At 41.6% G+C, this 24,810-nt stretch overlaps 1 protein-coding gene across 1 annotated transcript; it reads right to left on the bottom strand.

Moving 5' to 3' along the window:
• Nucleotides 1–1,400: 1,400 nt before the first annotated feature.
• Nucleotides 1,401–24,598, bottom strand: dido1 (death inducer-obliterator 1). Its single transcript, XM_030728579.1, is given in 40 exon segments — nucleotides 1,401–2,139; nucleotides 2,141–2,359; nucleotides 2,361–2,507; nucleotides 2,509–2,547; nucleotides 2,549–2,610; nucleotides 2,613–2,712; nucleotides 2,714–2,893; nucleotides 2,896–3,266; nucleotides 3,269–3,406; nucleotides 3,409–3,438; nucleotides 3,441–3,591; nucleotides 3,593–3,745; nucleotides 3,747–4,478; nucleotides 4,480–4,733; nucleotides 4,736–5,449; nucleotides 6,563–6,758; nucleotides 6,854–6,943; nucleotides 7,376–7,523; nucleotides 7,804–8,314; nucleotides 8,403–8,565; nucleotides 8,845–9,000; nucleotides 9,141–9,257; nucleotides 9,389–9,548; nucleotides 9,652–10,195; nucleotides 12,987–13,201; nucleotides 18,436–18,806; nucleotides 19,586–19,893; nucleotides 19,896–20,020; nucleotides 20,175–20,285; nucleotides 20,287–20,545; nucleotides 20,548–20,673; nucleotides 20,676–20,732; nucleotides 20,735–20,756; nucleotides 20,759–20,791; nucleotides 20,793–21,022; nucleotides 21,025–21,124; nucleotides 21,126–21,253; nucleotides 21,493–21,607; nucleotides 22,900–22,993; nucleotides 24,406–24,598. Coding segments are annotated over 38 exon segments (7,809 nt in total). The 5' UTR covers nucleotides 21,575–21,607; nucleotides 22,900–22,993; nucleotides 24,406–24,598; the 3' UTR covers nucleotides 1,401–1,872.
• Nucleotides 24,599–24,810: the final 212 nt, after the last annotated feature.

Raw genomic sequence — 24,810 nt, 5'->3', positions numbered from 1 at the left:
AGAGCTTACATGGAATGTGTTTTCATGGCTGTTTTTCAGGAGTTGGACTCGGCCCCTAGTTCCAGTGAAAGGAACTCTTAATGCTTCAGCATATCAAGACATTTTGGACAATTTCATGCTTCAACTCTGTGGGAACAGTTTGGGGATGGCCCCTTCCTGTTCCAACATGACTGCACACCAGTGCACAAAGCAGGTCCATAAAGACATGGATGAGTGAGTTTGGAGTGGAAGAACTTGACTGGCCTGCACAGAGTCCTGACCTCAACCCAATAGAACACCTTGGGATGAATTAGAGCGGAGACTGTGAGCCAGACCTTCTCATCCAACATCAGTGTCTGACCTCATAAATGCACTTCTGGAAGAATGATCAAAAATTCCCATAAACACTACTAAACCTTGTGGAAAGCCATCCCAGAAGAGTTGAAGCTGTTATAGCTGCAAAGGGTGGGCCAACATCATATTAAACCCTGTGGATTAAGAATGGGATGTCACTCAAGTTCATATGTGTGTGAAGGCAGACGAGTGAATACTTTTGACAGTGTAGTGGAATTATTCGTGTGTAATTCAGCTGGATTTTAAGAAGGGCTGTGGTCATGACTGTTCACATAGCCTCTGTTTCATCAGACTGTGAGATCACTCCATTTCAGGCTCCACAAAGCCCAGAATGAAAGTATTTAAATTTCTTATTTAAAAACAAAACAACACAAAAAAAAACACCTACATCAGCAGCATGTCCCACCCTCCACTAATGCCACTGGACCAGAATACTAGTAGGGAGTAGTGTATATATATATATCCTACTATGTGGATATTGTATCATAAAAGTCACACTTTGTGTTACAGGTGATAAAACCCCTCAGTATAAACCAGGTTTCCATGTATTGGGGTCATTAAAAGACGTTATGTGTTTGGTGTAGTAGCAGTTTATGCAGGATCCACACTTGAAAGGGGGTTGTTCACACACTAAAACCGTTTTTTCTCCATTCAGGTATTTACGTTATCCTTTCAGCTCCTCGTGTTTTGTTTTTTATTGTTCTTTCTTGCAGCATATAAACGTTCTATTTAAATAAAATCCTTTTATTTTGAGTAATTCTTTCATTTTAGTTGGTGTCTTTTTAAGTGGATTCACTTGTGGGACACTGGATGGGGCAAAATTAACCACCACACCGCAGTTGGATCTGTCTAGGTTACGGGGTGTGGGGTGTGTACGATTGTTTTGTTTGCTTATTTCCTACTACAAGCATAGCTGGGAGCTTGAACTTTTATAGTTATGTATATTAATATAGCTGAAAAAAGAATAGCAAAACAACAATGTGAACACAAAAAAAAAAAAAAAACTCCACACCACTTTTAAGATAGCTGTTTCATTCATATTTGAAAGAATAACTGTTACATCTCAAACAAATGTCATCAAACAGGTTTAATTGGCTGAGCTGAAACAAAAAAAAGTGACAGTTCATTAACAACCATTTACGTGGTGTATACTGTAGATGTGAAGTCATTTATTCAAAGCTGGCTGAACATATAAACACACACTTATGTCTCAGTGTATCTTTAGCCTTCACATTATCCATCTCAGATATATGGCTTTTATCGTCTCTACTTAGAAAGTATGATTAAAACATCCGTATATACACAAATACATTCATATTTACATATTGCAAATGGGTGTGAACCAGTTACATTACTGTTTTTTCTAAAAAAAAAAAAAAAAAATGGTTTGACAAGAAAAAGTTACACGTAATAGGACCGAGAGGTCTAAATGAACACGTCTTGTAACACAAGCAGTTTAGACTGGATTCAGGGTTTTTTGTTTTCAAATGTAATAAAGAAACTTAGAAACCTTAAGTGGACAAAGAGAATACAAACATTTCAAATATTTTTGTCTGGTGGGAAACACAACTGTGGAAATCTGATGAAATACTGCTCATCTACATTTACAGTGATTTTTTTAAACTGGGTGAAAGACAAGTGTCTTAGAACCATAATGTCCATAGAACAGAGACTAGGAACGTTCTTGCCATTTTCTGTGGTTTTATCACTCTCCTTGGACGTATCGTGCTTACTGTCCTTTTTCTCTTCTTTTTTTTCTCGGCTTCTTTCCCGTCGATCTCTGCCTCTATCGCGATCTCTCTCCTTTCTCTCTCTCCTTCTCTCGCTCCCTCTCCCTGTCTCTCTCCCTGTCTCTGTCTCTTTCCTCTCTCTACCCCGGTCTTTCCCCACGATCCCTATCACGGTCTCTCTCTCTGCTTCTGGATCGGTCCCGCTGCTTCCTGTCTCTCTCACGCTCTCGTTCTCTGTCACGGTTTCTCCCCCTGTCACGGTCATAGTCCTTCCTGTCAGAATCCCTACCTCTGTCCTCTGTCTCTTTCCCTGTCCCTGTCCCTGTCCCTCTCTCTGTCTCTTTTCCTTTTCCCTATCTCATCCTTGTCTGAATCTTGATCCCTGTGCCTCTCACCCTCCCTCCCTCTGCTGCGGTCTCTTTCTCGGCTACGCTCGCGATCCCGGGTCCCTTTCTCTGCCTCTGTCCCACTCTCTTTCTCGGCCTCCACCGCTTTCCCTGCCCCTTGTCCCACGAGGACCTGCCAGCATGAGGGACTTCCCTCTCTTCTCCCTCCGGCGGTCCTCAGACAGGTCCCTCGGTCTCTCTTCAGAGGCCTGTGAGGAACCATGAGCAAGCTCTCTATGTCCTTCAAAGCGGCTGAAGCGATCTTCCACTGCGAGGCTCTGAGTCCTCGCAGGCAATGCTCCTCCTCCTCATTTCAGGAGAATGGCGGCGCCAGTGGTCATCCCGGTGTAGGTCTGGTGGACCTAAGGGAGCGTCCGGAGGAGTTGGCAGTAATGGCCCGCTGTGGCGAACAGGTCTAGCCTCATCAGTGTACCTGTCAAAGCGGGGTACCGGTCAGAGCCTGCAAAAGGCTGAGGTCTGTTCTCCTGAAGTGGAGGACCTCTGTGCTCATCAAAAAATCCTCGGTGTGGTGGTGAGGATGGTGGTCTGGAGCCACCATACTGGTTTTGTGGATTGAAGAGCTCCCCACTGGGAGGTGGACCTCTTCTATCCTCATATTGGTTATGTGGAGGTCCCCGATAGCCTGGTCCTGGTGGAGGGCCCTTGACTGGATTATTAGCAGTGTCTTTGTTATACTGTTCTGCAGGTACTCGAGACTGGTCTACTATTGGAGGCTGAGCTCCGTGGTCGCCATACTGAGGTGGTGGGGGACCCCTGTGCCCTGGAAAGAGGTTTGGAAGAGGAAGCCTGTTATCAAGTGAACAGGTGGTGGTGTGGCGAAAGGCAGAGGAGGACCTCTGTTTCCAGGGAAATTAAAAGGTGGTGGTGGACCAGTGAATCTGGGTGGAGCTAAGCTGTTCTGTCCATCAAAGTGGGGGGGAGGGGGAAGTCCTGGAGTGGACCTTGTTGTCCAATGTGCTGAGGGGGATGGAGGGATCAAATATCTGAGGAGGTGGACCCCTCTGGGCTACTGGAGGGAATGGTAGTGGTCCTCTGGGTGGCATGATATTCTGAGGTGGTGGACCAGGTAGTGGTTGTTGCAGTGGTGGCGGCTGCGTGCCTGACCACTGGTTTTGATATGGGCGAGTACGAAGATGGTGGCGGGCCATATTGCTGATTGCTATCACCTTGCATGGGGAGAGGGACCGTGCACAGGGGAGGAACGTGGATTGGAGGAGGGGGTCCCTGTATAGGAAGGGTGCCTGACATTGGAGGAGGACCCTGTATGGGTGGTAGCAACAGACACTGGGGGAGGCCTCATTAGTAGAGTTTGTCCATGCATGGAATGGGGAGGAGGGAAGTTGGACTGTGGAGGAATGTCAGCTGGAGATTTGTAGTCGCTGTCAAAGCCTGACCCTGGTATGCGATGAAGCATGTGATGTGACTGAGTGTCAGCTAATGTTGTGCTCTGTGTAAGTACTGGGATTGTGGAAGTTATCGCAGATGTGTTTGCAGGCTCACTATAATAGCTCGATGCTTCTTGGCTATTCTCCTCATACTCTGAGTCCTCGTCAGCTTTTAAGATACTGGCAGCATTTGGCCAAATACTGAACTTGTCCATCTCCGTTTCAGCCTTTACGGGCTCAGTTTCCTCACTTGTCTCTTCTTTCTCATCCATGTAGTTGATTTCCATATCAGGTTCCACCTTTTCGCCTAATAAAGGAATTGACACCTCTGTCTTGTCCGACTCCATGAAGACTAGCACCTCATTTTTCACTTCCTCTTGATGCAATGAGGGGTCTGAATCTTGTGAGGTGTCTGCAAGTTCGGCTGTTTTAGGCGACTGTGGCTCTTGCACCTCAGGCTGCGAGGCTGGAGGAGCAGGCTCGGTCACTGACGCAGGCGTCTCCTCTGTGTCTTCAGGCTCATCAGACAGTTTTCTGCTGCCTGTAGCCTGGCGAGGATCCCTGCTCTGTCTGGGATCTCTCTTCTGATTGATCAAAGGAGCAACCGATGAAGATTTCACAAGTTTCTTCGACCTTTTTGCCAAGCTGTAGCAACTGAGTACTGGCCAAAAGAGATTTTGTAGGTTGAGTTAAGAGCGAGTTTGGAACTGTCACCGAGGTGGCAGGAGCGCTCGTAGAGGAGATTTGCTGCGCTCCTTGTTTCTGCAATGCTTGATCACCAATCTGTTTAAGGCTCTCCAGGATCTTTTGGGGATCGGTCGTACACTCAGTTGCAGGCTTAGCTTGACCTGGAACTAAAGTTTTAACCTCTTCAAAATAGAGTCATCCTCTGGGTCATATGCCACGTCATCAGCTTCACTTGTTTCCGTCTTAGGCTGCTTGGAGAGTTCAGGTTTGCTTACAACCTCCATAGGCTTCTTAGGCACATTGTAGCCCCTACTGGGGTCATATTCTTCTTCTGGGTCATAAGGTCGGTCATCTTCATCCTCCTCTACTGGTTTTTCTTTAGGAATCTGTGCATATTTCTGCACTATGGGGTCTAAAATTGTTCCTGTTGGGGCAGAGAATTCTCCACCCTGATCAGATGGTGAGTTGGAAGCTTCAGAGTCATGCTTTTTCTTCCCAAAGAGAGCCTTGAAAATGGTCTCAAGAGGACTGGCAGCTGCAGCAGATGCAGAAACAGAGTTGGATGAAGAAAGGGAATCTTTGTCAGTGGTAGCAGATGTAGCTGGAGCTTTGACAGAGGACAATAAGGACAGAACAGAGGTGGTGGCCACAGTGCTGCTGGCGGTGTCGGAGAAGCTAGATGGAGGCGATCCTGGAGGAGTTGTACTGAAGGGGAGTTCAAGACTCTGTCGTGTGGTTTTTTCTGCTTTGACTGTGGGAGGTGGTTTTGGAAGCACGATTTCTTCTGCATCTTTGGTTTGAGTCTTGGACCGTTTCTCCTCAGTTTCTAACGGACCACCAGGACGCTTTCTGTCCTTCTGGCAGATCAGCAGGCCCAGCAGGAGGTTGGGACGAGCTGGTTCAAGACCTGTGAAATTAAAAAAGAAAAACAAAAATCTTATGTCATTCTTTCATTAAAACTGAAAAAACAAAAAGGTTGTATCAAGCTATCAGCAACCAACACTTGTGCAAAAGAGATAAAGCCATAAAAAGCTGATGAAAGGTTTCCAAGGTTCAAACAGAAAGAAAATGTTCCACATGTGGCTTTATATAAACTTTATATATAAAGATGCCGCAATTTTCCCGGACTAGTTGTTAAACTTGCTGACATCTGTCAGCTGTGGAATGTGCCGAGGATGAATTTCTCGATAATTTACTGTGATTGGCAAACAAAAACAGCAACCACAACTCTGACAGTGGATCTAATAACTATGTCATTCCCACAGTCACGTACATTGAGTTTCTCACTGAAATTTGATTTGTGCTCTTTGGCAATATGCTTTAAGAAAAATATACACGTGATATGTGTAATTTTATTTTCTGGAAAATTTAACACAAAAGAAAATACCAACAACTAATAGTTTGTGCTGCAAAATTTGAAAAGAAGTTTTGCTAATATGAGAGACTCAGATGGACAGCCTTTTACTTGCCATAGCTGAATTTATGTTGCTGTAACTGACTGGTTGCAAACTTTATGTCGAGTGACGATTCATCAGCTGTTTAAAAAAAAAAAAAATGGTGGCTTTATTCCAGCGGTGCGGCATGTTACTGAATGAACAACACATTGTAATGTGACTGACCACACAGCTAATAGAACTGGTAACAGGGTACTTGGTAACATGTATTCAGTTATGCTTATACTGATCCGTGTCTTAAGAAACAACAGGCTGAGACTAAAATGGCACCAACCTGCGATGCAAACTTCCTTTATTAAGTCAAATACACAGAAGAGACACAGTAACTGTTACATGCACAGATATTTTCCAGGATATCATCAAGGAACGTTAGCACCATCTACAGTACAAACCAATAAATTAAACCACCTCTCAGTCCAACCTCAGTAAAAAACAAATGGATTAAACATACAACATACATAGAGACAAAGAAAACAACAGAGAAATTTACCACGAAAACATTAACATTTATAAATTTACACTCAAGGAACCACAAAGATTATTCATGTACCTCTCTAAATGCTTACCTGGCCCATCAAATGGTAATAGTTTGGAGGGTAATGGGTCCTTTGAGCCCAGTGGGATGAGATAGAGGTCTTTGATGCGGCGGTTGTTGTTCGCCACCACACCAAATCGTTTTCTGCTGCTAAAATAAGAGAACAGAGAGACATATGCCACCTCTTCCTCCTCTGTGGCTGGATGGAAACGGATCAGGCACAGCTCCTGTGAGTTTAAAAAAAAAAAAAGGAAAATAGATGAATATAAGGCTTTAAAATTAAAACAGTTTTATAAACAAGTTAGTTTTTGTGCCAACAAACCTTGGACAGGGAGGTTTTTAGCTTTCCAACATAGTCCCAAACCGTGTTTGGAGAAATCCGGCCTCCAACATGAATGGTGTCTGGCAAATCCTGCACATGAACAAAACCAAAGGTGTTGGCCTGTATGTACGTCAAACGGTTTTACATTTAAAAGGATTTAAAAGGATTCAAAAGGATCTGATTTTAAAGTGGACCTATTGTGCTCCTTTACAACTATATGTCTTTGTTCATCCTGGGGCATTTATGTGGCCCCTCAGTTCATCCACTGCCTCAAACAAGTTGGTTGTGGGTGGGCCTTCTGTGTTGACAAGAGTACAAAAGTGCAGCCTAAAGCCTAACTTTTGAGTTTTTATATATATTTGCTTACCTCATTATTTGAGACGCTGGCTATGTTTAATATGAGCACTAACAGTGTTTAAAATAAATAAGGAAAAGCTTAACAGGTTACCTTTACAAATCAACCTGATACTGTAAATGTAATTTCTATGACATAACCAAAATAGTCATGCTTTGGAACTGTACCTCTTTCAGGTGTTCAAATGATCCCGAGACCAGGTAAGCCTTGGTTACAAACTTTGCTACTGACTGCATGTTGATAAATCCTTTCCAAATCTTCTCTTGACCATGGAGAAATATTGCAGTTTCCCCCTCAGGAGGCGGCTCAGATGCACTGTAAAATCAAAACCATCTATCTTTTAGGCAGACTGCATGCTATCTGTTATAACATACTACACAAAACCCTTAAAAAGTACACAGTTTATCTCAAAGCTTCTCTTCAACAAAAAAGCGCCTCAGTATCACCAGTACTACAGTTGCGATTACAAGACAGTACTTCATTCTGGTATACTTTTAGCTAAAAACATCAAATATATGTGCAAAACACTAAAGCTAATTGAAAAAGGAGCCCTCTGGTATCAGTTAGTTTTAAGAGCTTTGGTGAGATGGAGCACCTTGTTTTTGACGACTTGGGTGCAGCCACTGAAGCCGGTGGTGCAGGGGGCATTGGTAGCGGTGCCTTAGGTAAAACCTCCACTGAAGCAGTAACAGGTGCTGGGAGTGGCTCTGCTGCATTGCTGGTGGGCTTTTCTTGGGCCGTGTAGGTGACAGTCACCCCGGAGCTGTGCCTGGCCATGCGAGGGTCTCTGCGGGTGATACTGACAGAGGAGACAGTGGGGGTGACAGGTACAGGGGCCTGGGCTGAAGGTGCCATCATGGTGACATCCTCCTGATAGGGCTGTGGCTGTGGTTCTGGAACAGCTGGCTCTATGGTGGACTGGTAGGACGAAGAGACCGGGTGTTGGTACAATGAAGGGTCTTGGTAGGCGGTGGTGGTCTGTGACTGGCTGACAGGTGAGACGTCCCCTGACCTGGATGAGACTGACTCTTGTCTGGGTGGCTTTGTTTCAGGCTTCTTGCTGAGTCTGGCTTTTTTAGCAGCAGGCTCATCTTCTGTCTTTTGTCCTAGCAGATTAAAAAAAAAAAAAAATCATGCATAGAGTAATCGATTCTACTGAAAAATGATGGCATTTCTTCTCAGCCTCTTATTTACCTGTACATATTTTGCAGTTGAGGTCAAACAGATGAGCCCTGTGTTCAGAAGTAGTATCTTTGAGCATGCTACTAAAAATGTCTGGCACACTGCTACCACTGCTCCCCTCAGCAGCAGATGCCTGAGCTGAAGCTGAAGCCATGGAGCCAGACTCCTCTTGATCCTGAGGATACACAAAAGAAGATCTCAGTCAAACTTCAGACCAACTGGAATCTCTGGCACAGATGTTAATCATTCTTGTAACTTCCAAAAGGCTCAAATACAGTTTTGTGCACCCATGCATTTTGTGAATGGCAGATAAAGCTTAAGCTAGAAAGAAATTGTGACAGGACAGGAGGTACCAGCCAATACTTTGGCTAGTGTATGTATTCTGCTAGTTTTTTTTTTACCAGGAGTCTCATGCAAGAAGAAAGGGCGAAAGCAGCAGCTTGCCACCACTTACTGTAGAAGAAGCCATGCGAGAAGATGAAGCGGTGGTAGAGATACATACATCTGCATCAGATGTTGGTGGCACATCCTCCACATCGACGCTATGGGAGCCACCATCATGCCTGCTGCCTAGTTTGGACTGCCCTGAATGGGTCCTTGCACCAGGAGACTGAGGATGCAGAAGAAGAAGAAAAAAAAACAGCTGTAACTTTATGGAGATAGGTTTTTCAAAAATGCAAATCCCAACAAGATTTATGACTCTCAAGCTGATCTACGCCTGGTTTTTAATTAAAAGGAAGTGTCCTTTACCTCAGTAGGCTCGGGCTTCCTCCATTCAGATATCTCTTTTGAAACCAGCTCTTCAGCACTTAGTCTGACCAGTCTAAAGGGACTGACCTCACCTCCCACCACTCTGTAGAACAAGCCCTGAGACAAACACAGCATACAGTGCAACATGAGGGTATGCTTTTCAAGCTGTATTTGGGTCTTTCCATTCACAGCTATATAAACACGTACTTGACTGAAAACTGCATACAAGTTAACTCGGTTTGACTCACTTTGTTTTTAGGATCCTTGAGATTGAACATGAGGGACCTGTATTTGTTTTTGTATTTGCTGTCAGTGCTAAGACAGAGGTTAAACATCTCCTTTTCAATGGCAAATGCCAGTCGTCCCACCTCGCTCTCTGTCATTTTCAGATCATCACTGTCGCTCACCCTGGCAGAAATGAACAAAAGAATTAAATCATTGGAGCCAGGTTGTATTTTAGAAATAAAAATACCCCACACTGGGCTTTTTTTGGGGGGGGGGTGTCACTCACCTTTTATAGATGATGTCTGTCAAAGAGCGCCGGATGTTCTGTCTCATCTGGTTGTTGGGTGGAGGCGGCATGGAAACAGGTGTCGAAGCAGCTGAATGTGAAGATCTGGAGGATGAAGAGTGGCTGGAGGGAGAGGAGGAAACTGGAGATGATGGGACTCTAGAGGACGAGGGCGACTGCCTGTGGGGACTAGGGTCTTTTTGCTGAGGCTGCTTCTTAGGAATGGTGAAGTTGGACTTGGTGACCCTGAGCGCTCCTGTGACATGGATAGGGCCTGGAGGAAAGGGAGATGGGGACTGGACAGGTGGCTGGCCTGCTTTTTTGGACTTCACTGCACTTTTAGGTGGGGGTGTTACAGGCTTCTTGGATCCCTTGGAGCTGGAAGCTTGAACTGAAGGTTTCTTTCCCTTCGGGGAAATCTTGGTTGGTTTTGTTGTTGTGGACTTCTTGTTTCCTTTTCCAGCTGTTGCAGAGGCTGAAGAGACTTTCTCAGGAGTTGCAGTCGGTTCCTTTTCCTTATGGTCCTTCTCTTCTTTCGTAGGGGCTGGAAACCAAGAACAAGATCCAGTATTTTAAAATATGCCATCTTGTTCAGCATAAGATGATGTAATATGCAGTGTGGCAATATTTTTGCTTAACTATAGGCAGTCAACATCACAAACTGGACCACAATGCTGAGTGGCAATTACACATTTTAAATATGCCAATCAAATTAACAATAAATTCATCACAAAATATGAATCATATCAGGACATTAAAAAAAAGTCATGACATTCACAAATTGGTTTCAGACACAGCAAAAAACATTGAAATAAAAAAGTTAACAGAGCAGATTAAGTCCCCCCCTTTTTTTTTTATTTGTAGCAGTGACAGCAGATACACTGAGCTGTTGGGACAGGTCCTTTTGGGGGTGGGTAGATCTTCTTCCAACTATGTGGAGGAAATGATTCTCAAGAAAAGAGAAAATGAGTACCTCCCCATATGATGGGCTGATTCTCCCTTCATTTTCATATACCCATATAGAAGATGGACAGTTTCAAGTAATAATAGAAACTATGTGCCAGCACCCAGAATGAACTAAATAGCATCATGCCTGAAAAGAACTACAACTACTAGCTTCTCTCAAATTAATTTAAGATGCAAGCAACCTCAACCAGGTATCTGCTGGATATATTAGTGTGCTACCAGTCTCACACTGCATGAAAATATCCTGAACGGAAATCTAAATGTCATTTGCAATTACGATAATCTACTAATAATAAATGCACTACTAATAAATGTAAATGTTTATTAGTATCACAAGGTCAACTGTAAGCACCATCAAGAGTGGACAGTTGAACTCTGACCCATAAAACCATCAAAGCCAATTCTTCAAATTAAGTCTATAGGAACACAATAGTCCATTTGATCAAAATCTTCAACATTCACACTAAAATATCAAATATCGCTCAATTGATGAAAATACTACTGAGCCAATAGACCTGCCACCTGTCAAACCTCTTTCAGACTGTTGTGCAGATGCTTGCATCATGTAAGTTGTTAAAAGTGCATTAGCGCTCACCTAGCTTTACACACTGTACAGCCACTAAATGTATAAACCACAATAATTTTGTGCAATGATACAATATTGAGAACCAGAGCAACCAAAAATCAGCTCTTCTCTACAGAAGAGTCACACAAGTCAAAAATCATCATTCAGCAAAAGGGATATAATCAAATCACTGAGCTATAATTTCCTCCTGTTAAACAACCAGCAGTTGCCATATGGACTTCCTAAACTTTAAGAATGCATTTGTCTCTAATTAACACTTGCTATCTTATCAGGTAATACCCTCAAACTTTCTGCAGCCTTTTTTTTTTTTTTTATAGAAAATGTCCACATTTCACAGATGTTCCCTCATTACATATCAGGTGCAAAAATGTGTTTTAAAAAAAATTCAAGATGGCACTTCTTTCAGGTCTTTGTGCTCGGCCCAGGTCTTCAGACTTCATCTTCAGCTGTGGCCTTCCTGAACTTCACTGCATCTCCCCCGGTGTGCCGGTCTTTATGGTAGAGGTTCTGCCTTATCCAGCCGTTCACCATCTGAGAGGCTCTCAAGCATCACATCTTCAGTGTGTGTAGACTTAACAGTTGTATGTGTCTGTTTAAGCTGAACTGGTCAGGATATCCTACAGCAAGCCAACAACCCTCACATAATCAATCGAGGCATCCAAAAATCAGTTTATCACCTTTTATTTTAAAACCAGTTTCCCACGAGCAGTGATGAATCATATTCAACATGCATCAAAAACTTTGAAGAAAATAGCCCATTACTCAGAAAATTAAGGGCCAGAAACAACAAGGTTGGGTTTTTAATCAGCTCAATGAGACCAGACTTCATGGGTTCACATGAGCACAGGGGACAGATGAGACACCTACCTGCTGGAGAATGGGAGGGAAGGACTTTTTATGAGACCAACATCTGAGGAGATGAACCCAGGAAGTGAAGAGACTTGTATAATCAAATCAAGCAGGTAATTTGAAAATACACACACACACACACACACACACACACACACACACACACTCTTCATCATATCAATCTCAGACAATGCCCTCCTTTTTTGTGTCTACCACACTGGCCTTTATAGGTTTGTTTGATTTTTTATAAAAATACCTGCAATCTAAGGTATTTTAAAGGGGTACTCCAGCAAACCAGTACTGCATTTCCAAAGAATGAGGTACTCCCAGGAGATGTCTCAGAAATGAAGGGATTAAAAATCAATGCAGCAGAGGCATTAGTACACAGTCCAAGTCCCAAAAAACTGCTTTTCCCATAATACATCAGCATCAGAGTCTGTAATGTCTGGCAACTTAAAAAGTGCTGACTCTGATTTATAGCACAGGCTTTCTGTTAGGAATTTTAAGTCTCCAATTTGAAGCCAGGGTAACACTGATGTCAGTTGTTTTGTGCTTTACAAAGCTGCTCTAGAGCCACCATTACGCAGCTTCATGAAGTCATCTTAAAAGTGTGCAATGTATGGAGTGAAGTACCCCTTTTCCAATTAAATATTTGCCAAATGAGAAATACTTACCAAAAGTCACACAGGACACTTACCTGTTTCAGAGCTGCCAACTTTTCATTAGGCAACAAAATCTTTACATTATTAAAAAAATAAATAAATCACAAAACCTTATAAATGATTAAGTAGTCTGGTATACAGATGAGTTCATGTTCTTTGCCAAATATTCAGACCAGTTTTAAAGGATGTTAGCATGACAGCAGCCACATTTATAACTGAAGAGCAACAGTGTGGTTTCAACAACAGCTCAAAACCTTCAAAGAGATACATACACTTTTTGTTTAACACTGTTGGTGAAATGGGTGTAGTCTTTTCTGGTGTTACTGCAATGTAATTATGGTCGCTGGACCAGGATGCAGTGGCTGGCGGAGGCGGGTGTTCCTCAGCATGTTCATCTTCGTCATCCTCATCTGGATCAGGACTGTGGTCTTCGCTATCGGACTCCTCCCGGCTCTTCTTCTGCACCTTCTTCCCACCAGCACCACTCCTCTGGGTGGACGAGAAGAAACACATTCAGATGTTTTAGCCACTCACAGAGTGATTTAAAGTGACAGTTCACCCCAAATGCTAATTCTACATATTTTTATCCTGGCCTGCAGTGCTTTTTACACTTAAAAAAAAAATACACTCGTGATCTACCCAAGGAGATCTGTGCAGCTTTTAAACAGCTATGGCAGCGCTCCTCGGCTAAACTGCAATGTTTTCTAACTGCAATCTTTTTATTGGTCGAGTTTAAGCAGCAGAAAGAAAACAGTTCCTACATGAAAGTGCTCAGAACAAGGTTTGTGGAGTAATTTAGTTTTGGAGTACCCAGATCTTGGCTTGCTGGAAACATGCTATAGCTGAGTTAAAAATATATATATATTTATGGGCATTCTGAGGCAACATAAGGCAAGTGCCATCTTGCTCCATTGTAATAAAGGGCATTCTGATATTTCTCCAGCCAAAATCTCAATAACTGGGCAACTCACACCAAAACAATCCAGATAGAAAAACAGCTCTACACACCAGCGGAAACGCACACAATTTTGATTTTTGTGGTGGTGAACAGTCCCTTTAACACATGAAAATGTATTAAAAAAATGTTGAATTGTGTTATTTTAAAAATAGATTTTTATAGAAAAACTTGCCCAAGATGACAGCAAAAGCTGTCATTGATAAACTAGATCAATACCTCTTTAAGTCTTCGATCTACTCTCCTCTTTCAGCATCCTACTCTTAGCTTGCAGTTAATAATTTAAAAACACATTAATGGCATTTCTGTATACTCCATGGTTGGGACTGGAAGCCTCTAACATTGCTCTGCATGAAGCATCTAAGTTGTCTGAACCTGGACGCATTTCTATGATTAATGTATTGAACCTCTCTCTCCTGAAATGCTTTACTAATCTAAAGCCTAAAAGTTCATTTTAGCCTTTGGGCCTAGCACACCAACGTAAGTGCAAAATTGTCAGGTTGTCATCATGTGGACACTCTCCAGTTTAAATCCTGAACATAGATCACTTGAAATTATGAAGAAAACAAAACACATTCAGACATGGAGTTAAGCCACTTTAGTGCACATCACTTGCTCCCCAAGCCGCTGAATGTTTAAGACCGCCAAAGTCCACTGGAGTTCCTGAAGAAATAAAGGCCTTTGTTTTTGTTTTTTAAAGACTTTGTAATAGTCACTTCAAAAAGCAATATATAGGATTACTGACTGCTTTTGCTTATTAAAGAGACTAAAGTGTATTAACACTGAGCTAAAGCACACACAGAATGCAACCACATAGTTTAATCTACAGAAAAAAGCAATAGCAGGAATACAGACCACTTACCACACAGCCAATTCTGCACCATTTTAGCTTTTAGGAGATTTTGCCCAATATATTACTAATAACAAAAATAAATTATACTAAATATGACAAATGTAAATTGTGTAAACTGATAACGTGTAGGTCAGATGTCTGCATGTCTGTCATGTACAGCATTCATATATTCCAAACATGATTTTCAGTGCTCTACAATTTTTCCTGAATAAAATCACCACATATTCAACAGGGCGAGGGAACATTAGCAGCCCTTATGGATTGAAAATTATAATGAACATTTATATTAATTTCTTAAGGCTAATAAATTGTGGGTGTCTTAAAAACCTAATCTGCATGCAGAAGCTGTTCAAAGGTCAGCTAGCATCACCTTTCTGACAGTGGACAGAATGAATGCCTGTGTTGACCATTTTCTGCAAATTGCACCAATTTTATGCCCTGAATGGCCTGCTGTATGGATGTCTGTGCCACTTCTTATATGAACAACTAACTGCCTGTTTTGTACTGCAAAAAAAGCCTCAGTTAAGACCAAATGTGTGTGCCAACCCACTACAACTGCTTATTTAGGCCACTGCTTAAACAACAAAATATTCTGAAATCAGAATTTAGCAGTTTCCACCTGAAGATATTCTACTTTGCCTTCTTGTGAGATTCAAATGCATAGGGTGCAACAAAGCAAAAAAAAAAAAAAAAAGAAACTTGAAATTGTCAAGACAAATAATAAAATGGGATTCTTCTATTTTTCTTCCCAAACTCCCAAATATGACAGTAATAACATTTGGTTTGGTTAATTTCAGGGATTTCAGCAAACAATAAAAAGCATTTAAGTAATATCTCAAACATGTAAAGACTAGGGCTGCAACTAAAGATTCGTTTGGTAGTCGACCAATCCGTCAATTATTTTTTTGATTAGTCAACCATGATTTCAATCTTACCTGACCTGTTCATGCCTGCCCACCTGTGAATATCAACTTGTTGTCACTTCTCAAAATTACAAATAACCCATAAAAATATGACTTTGAAACTAATCAAATCAGGGTTTATACAGGAATCCTAGAGTTAAATTTACTACCTTTTACTACCTATTTTTACTACCTCTGAAATATTTTTACTACCAGGACGAAATCGAGCAGCAGCCTTTTTTGGGGTAGCGGTGGATTCACAGCACTAAGCCATGTAAGATGATCGCCCATCTCTCACCAAAGATAAAACTTTATCCCACTTACTTGAAGGTGTAACTGTGACTTTGTCTTGACTAAGACCTCATACACATTAATATTCCAAACACATTTCAAAAAGTGGCGCAGTAGGTAGGCGCCTGTCTTGTAGCCGGTGGGTTGCCGGTTTGAGTCCCTGTCCCTGTGCTGCGTTGTGTCCTTGGGCAAGACACTTAAACCACATTGCCTAACAGTAGTGCCGGTCTCTGGCTGCATGACCGCAGATGCTCGTCTCTGGATGAGTGATCTGGAACAATCATTTCGTTGTGTGCCTTGTGCGCACAATGACAATAAGTTGAATCTATCTAAATTTGTTTTTTTAAGAATATAAACAAAATGCAACGAAATTCAAGTATCACAAGCTGATTATTTATTTTCCAATAAAATATTGGAATACTGGTTTACTGCTGAGGTGTGACGGCAATACTTGTGCTCATAGCTGACCTTGAGGTTGCAGTCGCAGCGCTTTGTGAAGCACCAAAAAACCAAATAGGGATCTGCTCAACACGCGCATGAATCTGCTGCTGGTGAATGATGGATGCTCTGTGTGATTTGATCGCCGTCACACCGTTTCAGGTCAAATTTATATTTTTTCTGCACACTTTAGAAAACACCTCTCGATCATTCCCCATGACCGGCTTAACCTCTGGGGTCTGGGGTATATTTGGCCATTTTTGACTATTTTTGTTTTTAGCTTCATAGTTGACCATAGAAACTGTTTACCCTGCCTTGTTTGGTATAATTTTTTTTTTCAGTACGACCTCATGTGTGAGACTGTATAGTTATTCTTTCATTTTCACATACTGTATTAAGACATTGGACTTACAATCACATAAAAACATAAAATCAGAGTAGAAAAAAGTTAAAAATCACAAACATGCTTAAATTATTTTTACAATTAAAATGCAAATATAAGTTGTAAATTTGCAAAACTTGTGTAAAAATATAGTAAATAAAGTTAAATACAACTATTCACATTAAAATGCAGGAAAGGTCTCAGGTGTTTTTGTGTACAACTATTGGCAGAGCAATCAGTACTCACATTAAGATGCTAGACAAATTATTTATGCCACCTCAAAAATAGTTTGTCCTCCACAAGACTGAGGGGCCCATCACACGCAAATCTTGCCAGTAATGTTGTCTCTGTTACCACTTTTTCACCTGCTCCGCAGCAGTCAAATGCACCCAAATGCATCGTGTTATCACATAATTTTCTGATTGGTTGATTTTTCCACCAATAGGAAAGGGGTTGTCAGGAATTATTTTGTTTTGTTGTTTTTATTAGCAAGCACTTCCTGTTAGTGAAACTCACATTTTCGCCGTTTATTTCTGCACAAAACGCGCATCGAAGGTGAGGACAATATACAGGAAAAAGCATGGCGTAAATTATTGGGCATAACTCTGGTTTTACTTAGCCTATCAACGTAATTTAAAAACTGGTACATAGTTTGAAGTCTGCATTTTCGATTCATGGCAGCAGCGTCCCGATGCTACGTCATCTAAAATCGGCTTTACTACCAAGTCAAATTCTGTTTACTACCTTTTGCTAGCCTTAATTTGACCTCATTTAATTTACTACCTTTTACTACCCCGCGGAAACCCTGCAAATCTATTTTTAACATTAATATGACCACCACAACAAATGTTGAATAAACAATGCATATTAAAGTGAATGCAATTTTTATTTTTAAATTAAAATATAAGTGCAATTAAGTAAATAAAAATGGCCTCAAATAAGTTCAAATAAGGCTTCAAATTAAAGCAAGAAGATTTTTACCATCCAAAACAACGGAAAAGTTTACAGACGATTCAGTTCATGAAGAGGTTTAGAATGAACGCTAATATTAATGCGAGAAAAAAAAAAAAAAAAAAAAAAAAAAAAAAAAAAAAAAAGGAGACCACATAGCTGCTCCTATTATCCTTCACTCGTTAGCTAACATAACTGAAATGGTGCCACTTAGCAAACATCATCCATGAGAGCCTTTTTCCGACAGGTAAACTAACAGAAGCATTACTGTACAAACATTAACGTGGCATCAACGCGACACACTAACTCTAAAACCTACTCATCCAGAGCTGACGTCACACCTCCAGGGTGCCGGCGTTTTAAACGCTCAGCACTGCAGCGATGCTGCCGTGGAAGGAAAGCTCTGCTTTGTACAGTCTGCATTCAGCTTTATTTTTGTTTCTGTCAAATGCTCCCACACCTACAGTCTGTCTCCATTTTCTTTCATTTTCTCCACCCTCCTCTCTGTTCCACCATCGTTATGCTGTTCTGTTACTTTCTTCTTTGTTAGTAGTTATTGGCAGACAATGGAAGCAATACTGCCCCCATATCTTCCTGTAGTGTATAGCAGTTACAAAATCATGTACGTGGTTTTAGAAAATGACATGTCGACATTAAAATTCCACGTCGACTAATTTTTGTAGTCGACGTCATCGATTATGTCGACGGATCGTTGCAGCCTTAGTCGAGACATGATGAAAACTCAATGAATGACTATGACACACATCAGGAGTCATACACTTCTAAGAGTGATTAAGTTTTTTTCCCTATAAAATCATTTAGTTGGACATTTTGAGGACTATCCTCTACAACTTTTTTTAATTATATGAAGGGAATTAACATTCCTGCTGAATTAACATTTCTGCTTTAAGGAAAGGCAAATGTCATAATTTCAGACCAACCAAGTTACCTTGAGAGAGGACTTGTTTTCTGAGCCTTGGCCTTGTCCTTCTGCTTGGGCTCTTTGACATCAGTGATGGACTTCATCGCAGCAGCAGCATGTCTCAGGATACAGTCATTTCCACAATACACAGAGTCTGGTTGGGCATCATTTTCACAGCCAGGTCCAATACATTTTGAGAGGGAAGACTCCTCACCCTTCTGCTCAATCTTGCCCTCGGGCACCTCCACTGTTGGTGTTGTTTTCACCTCGACATGTGACGCAACTTTCTGTTCTGTATCTGGTGGGGCTCTCACTTCTGGTGCGCCTTCTGTTGCCTTCTTTTCAACAGGTATTGCGGCCTTCTCCTCTGCCTTAGGTTCAGCTGGTTGCTGTACTGCCTGCTCCAAGCCAGTACAAAATAAAATTAACAGCTACTGATATTCTGCATGTCACTGTAATACTGTCAGAATTTCAAACAATTTACTATTCATTTTATTGATAGGGATTTGTAAAAATGTGTACAGCATTTTGAGCTTCAAGCTGCTGTAGGTAGGCTTCTTTTTGCCATGCTTTAATAACTGGTCCGTAGAGAGTTACATGTGAAAAACCTGCAAATCCAATTATTTCATCCTAATAAACTTTCTTCAAAGGATGACAATTATGGTCATTTTGACACAATAATTTGATTCTTGGACTTTTTTGCAGCTTTGCATGATTTATAATTCAAAACCATGCTTATTTATCTTAAAGTGAGCCTTAATGCCCGCCCCCTCCCAGTTTCTTCCACTATATGAAACAAGTCATTTTGGCTCCTCCCTCTTTGACATAGGGATTGAATGTACATATGCTGAGCTCATTATTTTAAAATGTCACCATACTTAAAAAGAGCATGCACCATGGTAACAGGACATGTGACAAAAATGAAAAGCCCAATAGGTTTCCTTTATAAATAACCAACATTTAAGCACTAAAAAAAAAACAAAAAGAAAAAACCACTAACAGTTGGTGTAGTTGGTCTATGGCATCAAATTGGAAATTAAATCATTAAGCATGGCATCAAATTAATTTAAGAATAGCACTTGAAATGAACTGTTAATTACTGAATAATATGTGCAGAAAATAATTTACTGGTTTAAAAAAAAAAAAAAAAAAGTTTATATCAGTTGCAAAGACCTACCGGCTGAAAGATTTTTATCTTCTTTTTTCCAGTTGGATTAGTAGCTTTCTCTATCCTGCCTTTGATACCAAGGTCCTCTGCTGCCTTCTCATCGGTTCCAGTAGTTGATGCAGATGGCGATGCTGCCACAGCCCGAACAGCCGAGAAACTGAAGTCTGCTCCAGTGTTAATGGCTTTAACAGCAGTTGCAGATGAGGTAACAACAGGAGGAGCGGCAGCATTGATCAGAGAAGCAAAATCAGCTTTGGACTTCCCAATCTCTGTATTTGCAGAGAGGATAGATGTGGCAGGCCTGACCACCTGGTTTTCTTAGCGGTGCAGTTTGGGCAGATGTAGTCTTCCCCATTTCTTTCCATCAGCCGTCCACGGGCCTCGGTGATTCCTACACAGTCCCCGTGGAACCACTCCTCACAGCGGTCACAGCAGATCATAAACCTGGTGAGCATCAAACATTCAAATTATAGTGATTAAAAATGCTGGCTTTTCGTACTTGTGTATGAACTGACTCCATCAGTGGCAACAAAGTGACAGTAAAGGGGAACAACAAGAAAGCTTTTACACAACAGGTTTAATACCGAATAAAACAAACCTTTTGTTGTGTTTCTGACGACAAATGCAATAAAGTGCATTGGGGTCATAGCCTCCATCATCAGACTCAACTGATGATGACGACGTGGATAAGTCATTCTCATCCTCCCCCCTCTTCTTCTTCTTCCTCTTCTTCCTCCTCCTCCTCTTGTGTCTGGGTCTTCCGTGTTTTGCCAACACTTTGGGTAACTTTAGGCTTTGTTTCCTTCTTTACGGGAGCAGTGTTCTTGTTGTCGGGCGCAGAGGTGGGGGCTTTAACTGGTGTAGTGTTTCTATTAGCTGCCTTCTTTTTATTGACATAAGTTCTTATTGGTCCACGTTTTACAGGCACTGCTGCAGCCTTGTCAGCACTGTCATCACTGGTCTTCTCAGTTCGTCATTTTTATCATCGTCGTTCTCCTCAGCCAACTCGTTCTTCTCAGACTCATGCTCGGGCTGAGTCTGTGTTGCACTGACAATCCCTACAGCTTCAGAAGTGGAATCACTCTTTGCTTCTTTTGCTCCTCACTGTTATCTTGTTCGTTTGAGACAGCATCTTTACTATCTTCTTCATTCTCAAACTTCCCTCATCTTTGGCTGTCGCTCACCACCTCCTCGGATCTGTCTGCCACCACCTCGTAGTTTTCTTTTGAGTCTGCTTCCTGGCGCCACTCCTTGTCCTCCTCTCAGAAGTCTCTGCTTTGTCCTCAACAGTCCTGGACTCAGCATTACCATCAAAGCGGCCTCTGAGGCGGGTCTCTGCATCAGTTGGGGTTTGTGAAGGAGGATCTCCACTTTCTAAACTGGGAGGGGCGCTCTTTCTTGACCCTCTCTTGGCATTCAAGAGGAAGTCCTCTAGTTTGTCAGTACTTTAGGCTGTCTGCCACTACGGCGCACAGGACAGCGGGTCTCAGGGCTGTCGGTTGCTGCCTCCACTGGCATCTCTCTCTTTGCAACGGTGGACCGACGGAAAACGCCAAGTTTTCTTTAGCTCGCTCTTGGCCTTTGAAGATTTATCTGGCTCCTCTACCAACTCTTTAACCACATTCTCACTTTCAGGGTGAAGCTGTTCTTTCTTCTCGCTATCCCCTTCTGCAACGCCTGTGAATAAACAATAATGGCATCAAATCACCCGAGTGCAGCACAACACTGCGAGAAAACTGACTGTTCTGCAAGCATGCATACGTAAAGCAAAACAAACAAAAATACTGTTCCATTTTGATATGGCCCATACTTACCCTGTGCTTACACACTTTTAAAATTAAAGAACCCAACAACTGTGCCCACTTTTACTTTTAAAGCAAGGCATTGTGAGAGAAACAAAGGCTCATTCAAGATACCTTGAGAGCAGCTATCCATGCACTCCTGGCTCTGCTCTGGCTCAGGAGCTAGAGAGAGCTCAGGGCTCACATTCCCATCCATAGATGATGGAGTCACTATTTTCAAAATGAATGTCTACAGTTAAGAGAAAAGCACAAGAGACCGACTATGAATCACTCTTTTCAGTATACAATATGAAAATTACTGGGGGCTGCCAGGGTTAAGATAGGTAGCTAGGACTGTTTAATGACTTACACATTCTTAGACGTGTGTTATATTCTGTTTCATTTACACTCCCAAATAATATCACAAAAATATGATAGTTTACTTGAAACCATCTAGTATAATTCAAGGGTTTTTTGTTTTTTTGTGTATGTGTACAGCTCTTCAGAAGGTATGTAATGAACTTTTTCATGTGAACTAATGCCATCATTGGTAGCCCAACAACTCCCTACAGATGCTACACATGGAGACAGGTGCAATAACACAGACATCTTAATATTATAAGAGCCATCAGGATAAACAGTTATTGCTCTGTGATCCTTCTAGTTCTGCTACGCCATACTTAAAAAAAAAAAAGAAAAGAAAAAACCCAAATTCTTCTACAGAAATAATTTAAGCTTTATATTTCGGACTCTCCTGTTCTTAATGCAGCCGTTCACACGGAACGCATCGTTTCACAGGACAAATTTGTGGCATTTAGTTTTTCGGATCAAGTTAGATTTTTTCGACTTTCGCAAGCGAATGAATTGATCTAGACCAATCGGAGCACTGCGTTTAGCAACATGTGAGGTCATAGCTCAAAACACTCACCGATACACTGAATACATGGTACGGGAACAGTTAAATAACACTGTTTTTCCTCAGACACACACTGACATCCTGAAATATGTGCGAAAGCACCCTTGATGCAGCTTCAACTCCAGGATCAGACCATAAAATGCTCCCTGCTGCTGCTTTCTCGTGACAGTTGGATGAACCCAGAATCTCTGTTTCTTCCTTCTCTTGTTAGAAACATCAGGACCTCATCACATCATCGCTTGCATGTTTAATCACAGTGCGTTTATGAGGACAAATCATTCGTAAAAACGCATGCATCAGGTGTGTATAGGTCACACAACAAGTTTGCATCCAAAAGATTCTAAATTTCATGACGTTTCTTCACAACACGTCCGGTGTGTAAAGACCTTAAGAGCAGGATAAGAAACCAAATCCTGTTTAATTGTCAGCTTCAGATATTTACAAGCCTAAAACAAAATTGTCCCCATATATTTTTTTTCCTCTCTTTTTTCTTCTGTGTTCATGGTAGTTTGAGCAGTTCTGCTCACAAGAATTAAGATGATTTTTTTTAACTATATAAATTCTCCAAAGCTGGCACTGCTATTCTAAATAAAGGAGAAATAATGAAAAAGAGCCAACATCTGTACCTGCAGTTCAGTAGATGTCTAACAAAGCACTTCTTCAAATAAAACAAAGGCTTTCGCATCAGTAATCATCAGACTTGATATGAGGTTAGAGAACCTGAAAGACAGAGGAAAGCACAAGTTAGGATAAAAGAACTTCAGACTTGCCAGAAAAACAGCTGTACTACAGCGAGATGATGATAATAAAATGTTGTTTTTGGCTTTATTTTTTTCCAAAAAAAAAAAGTGATGTGTTTTTCAAGGGCAAATGGATGGAAGAACCTAATCTGAACGCATAAGTGGGCCACTTTGCAAACACACAAGTCATCTGTCTATAATTTTCCGACAACTCACCCCAAGCCAGAAACCTTAAAGAATTACGCTTTTGTCAGTAATATTCTTATGAAACGGAATCCTGAATTCACAGAAATTAGCCTGGTATGAAACCTTACACACTGAACCGCCATCAACGGGGTGGAAAAAAATCCACCCAAAGACTGCGAGTGATTGAACGGAATTTTGTCCAATGGCGTGCCTGTGGTCACGAACCCTCGCCACGTGAATGGCAGGACTACTGTTACCAAGGGAGGTGGGAGGGGCCATGACGAATATCAAATTTAACATTATACCTAATATTTCATACACTTCTGCAGAAAAAACGTTTTTTTCTGACATTTGCGGAAGGTTTGCATTAAGGTATAATCTGATAACAGTCTCAAAACAGACACGCTGGTGTCCAGTACTTGCTGCGCTACACTTAAGGGAGGCTTCACACGGCCGTAAGGGCGCATGATATAATCTAATTTCCCCGTTACAATAAAGCGTACCACACAGTCACATGCATACTATAGAAAAAATGCTACACATACATGCATGCTAGCGAGACGATATTGGGAAGTCAGCATGCTATTATAGCAGATCCCTCCTTCACTCCCAACGATGGCCGCAAAACATGCAACACTCCGCCAAACCACTAAGCCACTTAGCTAACGTAAACTCCAAACACAGCGGAACAACTGGCGCTGAAATATTCGCTGGGGAACGGTACGCAAACCCTTTCTATATATAACTCAGAACCCACCTTAATATCATTAGGCTCTTCCAGTCATTTCTGTTTCGTTTCCCATCGCGAAAACTGCGTGTTGCAAAACGTGCACTTTTAGCCAGCAAGGTTAGCTAGCGCTGCTGGCCGCAACGAGCATGGGCAAGCTAACGGCAAACTCAACCTGAAACCATTAGCATTTGGGCAACCCTTAAAAATACAAATCAACATACAGCACAAACAAACCATTTGAGACGTGTATTTTGTAGCAAAGGCAACGTTTAAAAGCATGTAAAAAAAAACTGAAGTCTAATTTAAAAGCGTAGTTGTAGCAAGCTAATGTCAAGAGAATTGTGTTCAATCTCCTCGTCTCCGATACCTGCAGCTACACATCCTTAGCAGCATTAAAACACAAAAATACGAATGTATACCTCAAAAAATCAATATAACGCAACTAAAAATAAATAAAATGGCTGTATTCTACCCACCCATAAGTTATAAATACCGACGATGCGCGCTCGCTCTTTCTTGGGTCAGTCCTCCATTTTCCATTCCCTTTGGAGCTAACTGACTGCAGCAGATGGCTGACGGTTTACACTAAACGCTTCGTACTTACAGCGCCCCATCACTGGCCAGGAGGGAACTAAGCAGAAAACAGTGCTAGTAAGTCGTCTCTGAAGCTTGGAAAAAAGGCGACTGGAGTTCTGGAAGTTTTCTTGAAAACATTTCATCTTTCAACCGAAAGGCTTCCTCAGTTTAAACCAAATGGTGCAGAGTCCCAGGTATTTAAAACCCTAGTGGGGGTTAATTCCCTGGAAGTGGCTGTTGACCCACTATTGTTCATGTGCATAATCACATGCGCCAAGGTGTGAAAAAAAGTGTGGGTCTTTTTT

The sequence above is a fragment of the Archocentrus centrarchus genome, chromosome 5 (genome assembly GCF_007364275.1).
Source record: "Archocentrus centrarchus isolate MPI-CPG fArcCen1 chromosome 5, fArcCen1, whole genome shotgun sequence".
In the NCBI taxonomy this organism is placed as follows: Eukaryota; Metazoa; Chordata; class Actinopteri; order Cichliformes; family Cichlidae; genus Archocentrus; species Archocentrus centrarchus.
The sequence above is the reverse complement of the archived record's forward strand: the minus strand, read 5'-3'. Positions and strand labels throughout refer to the sequence as shown.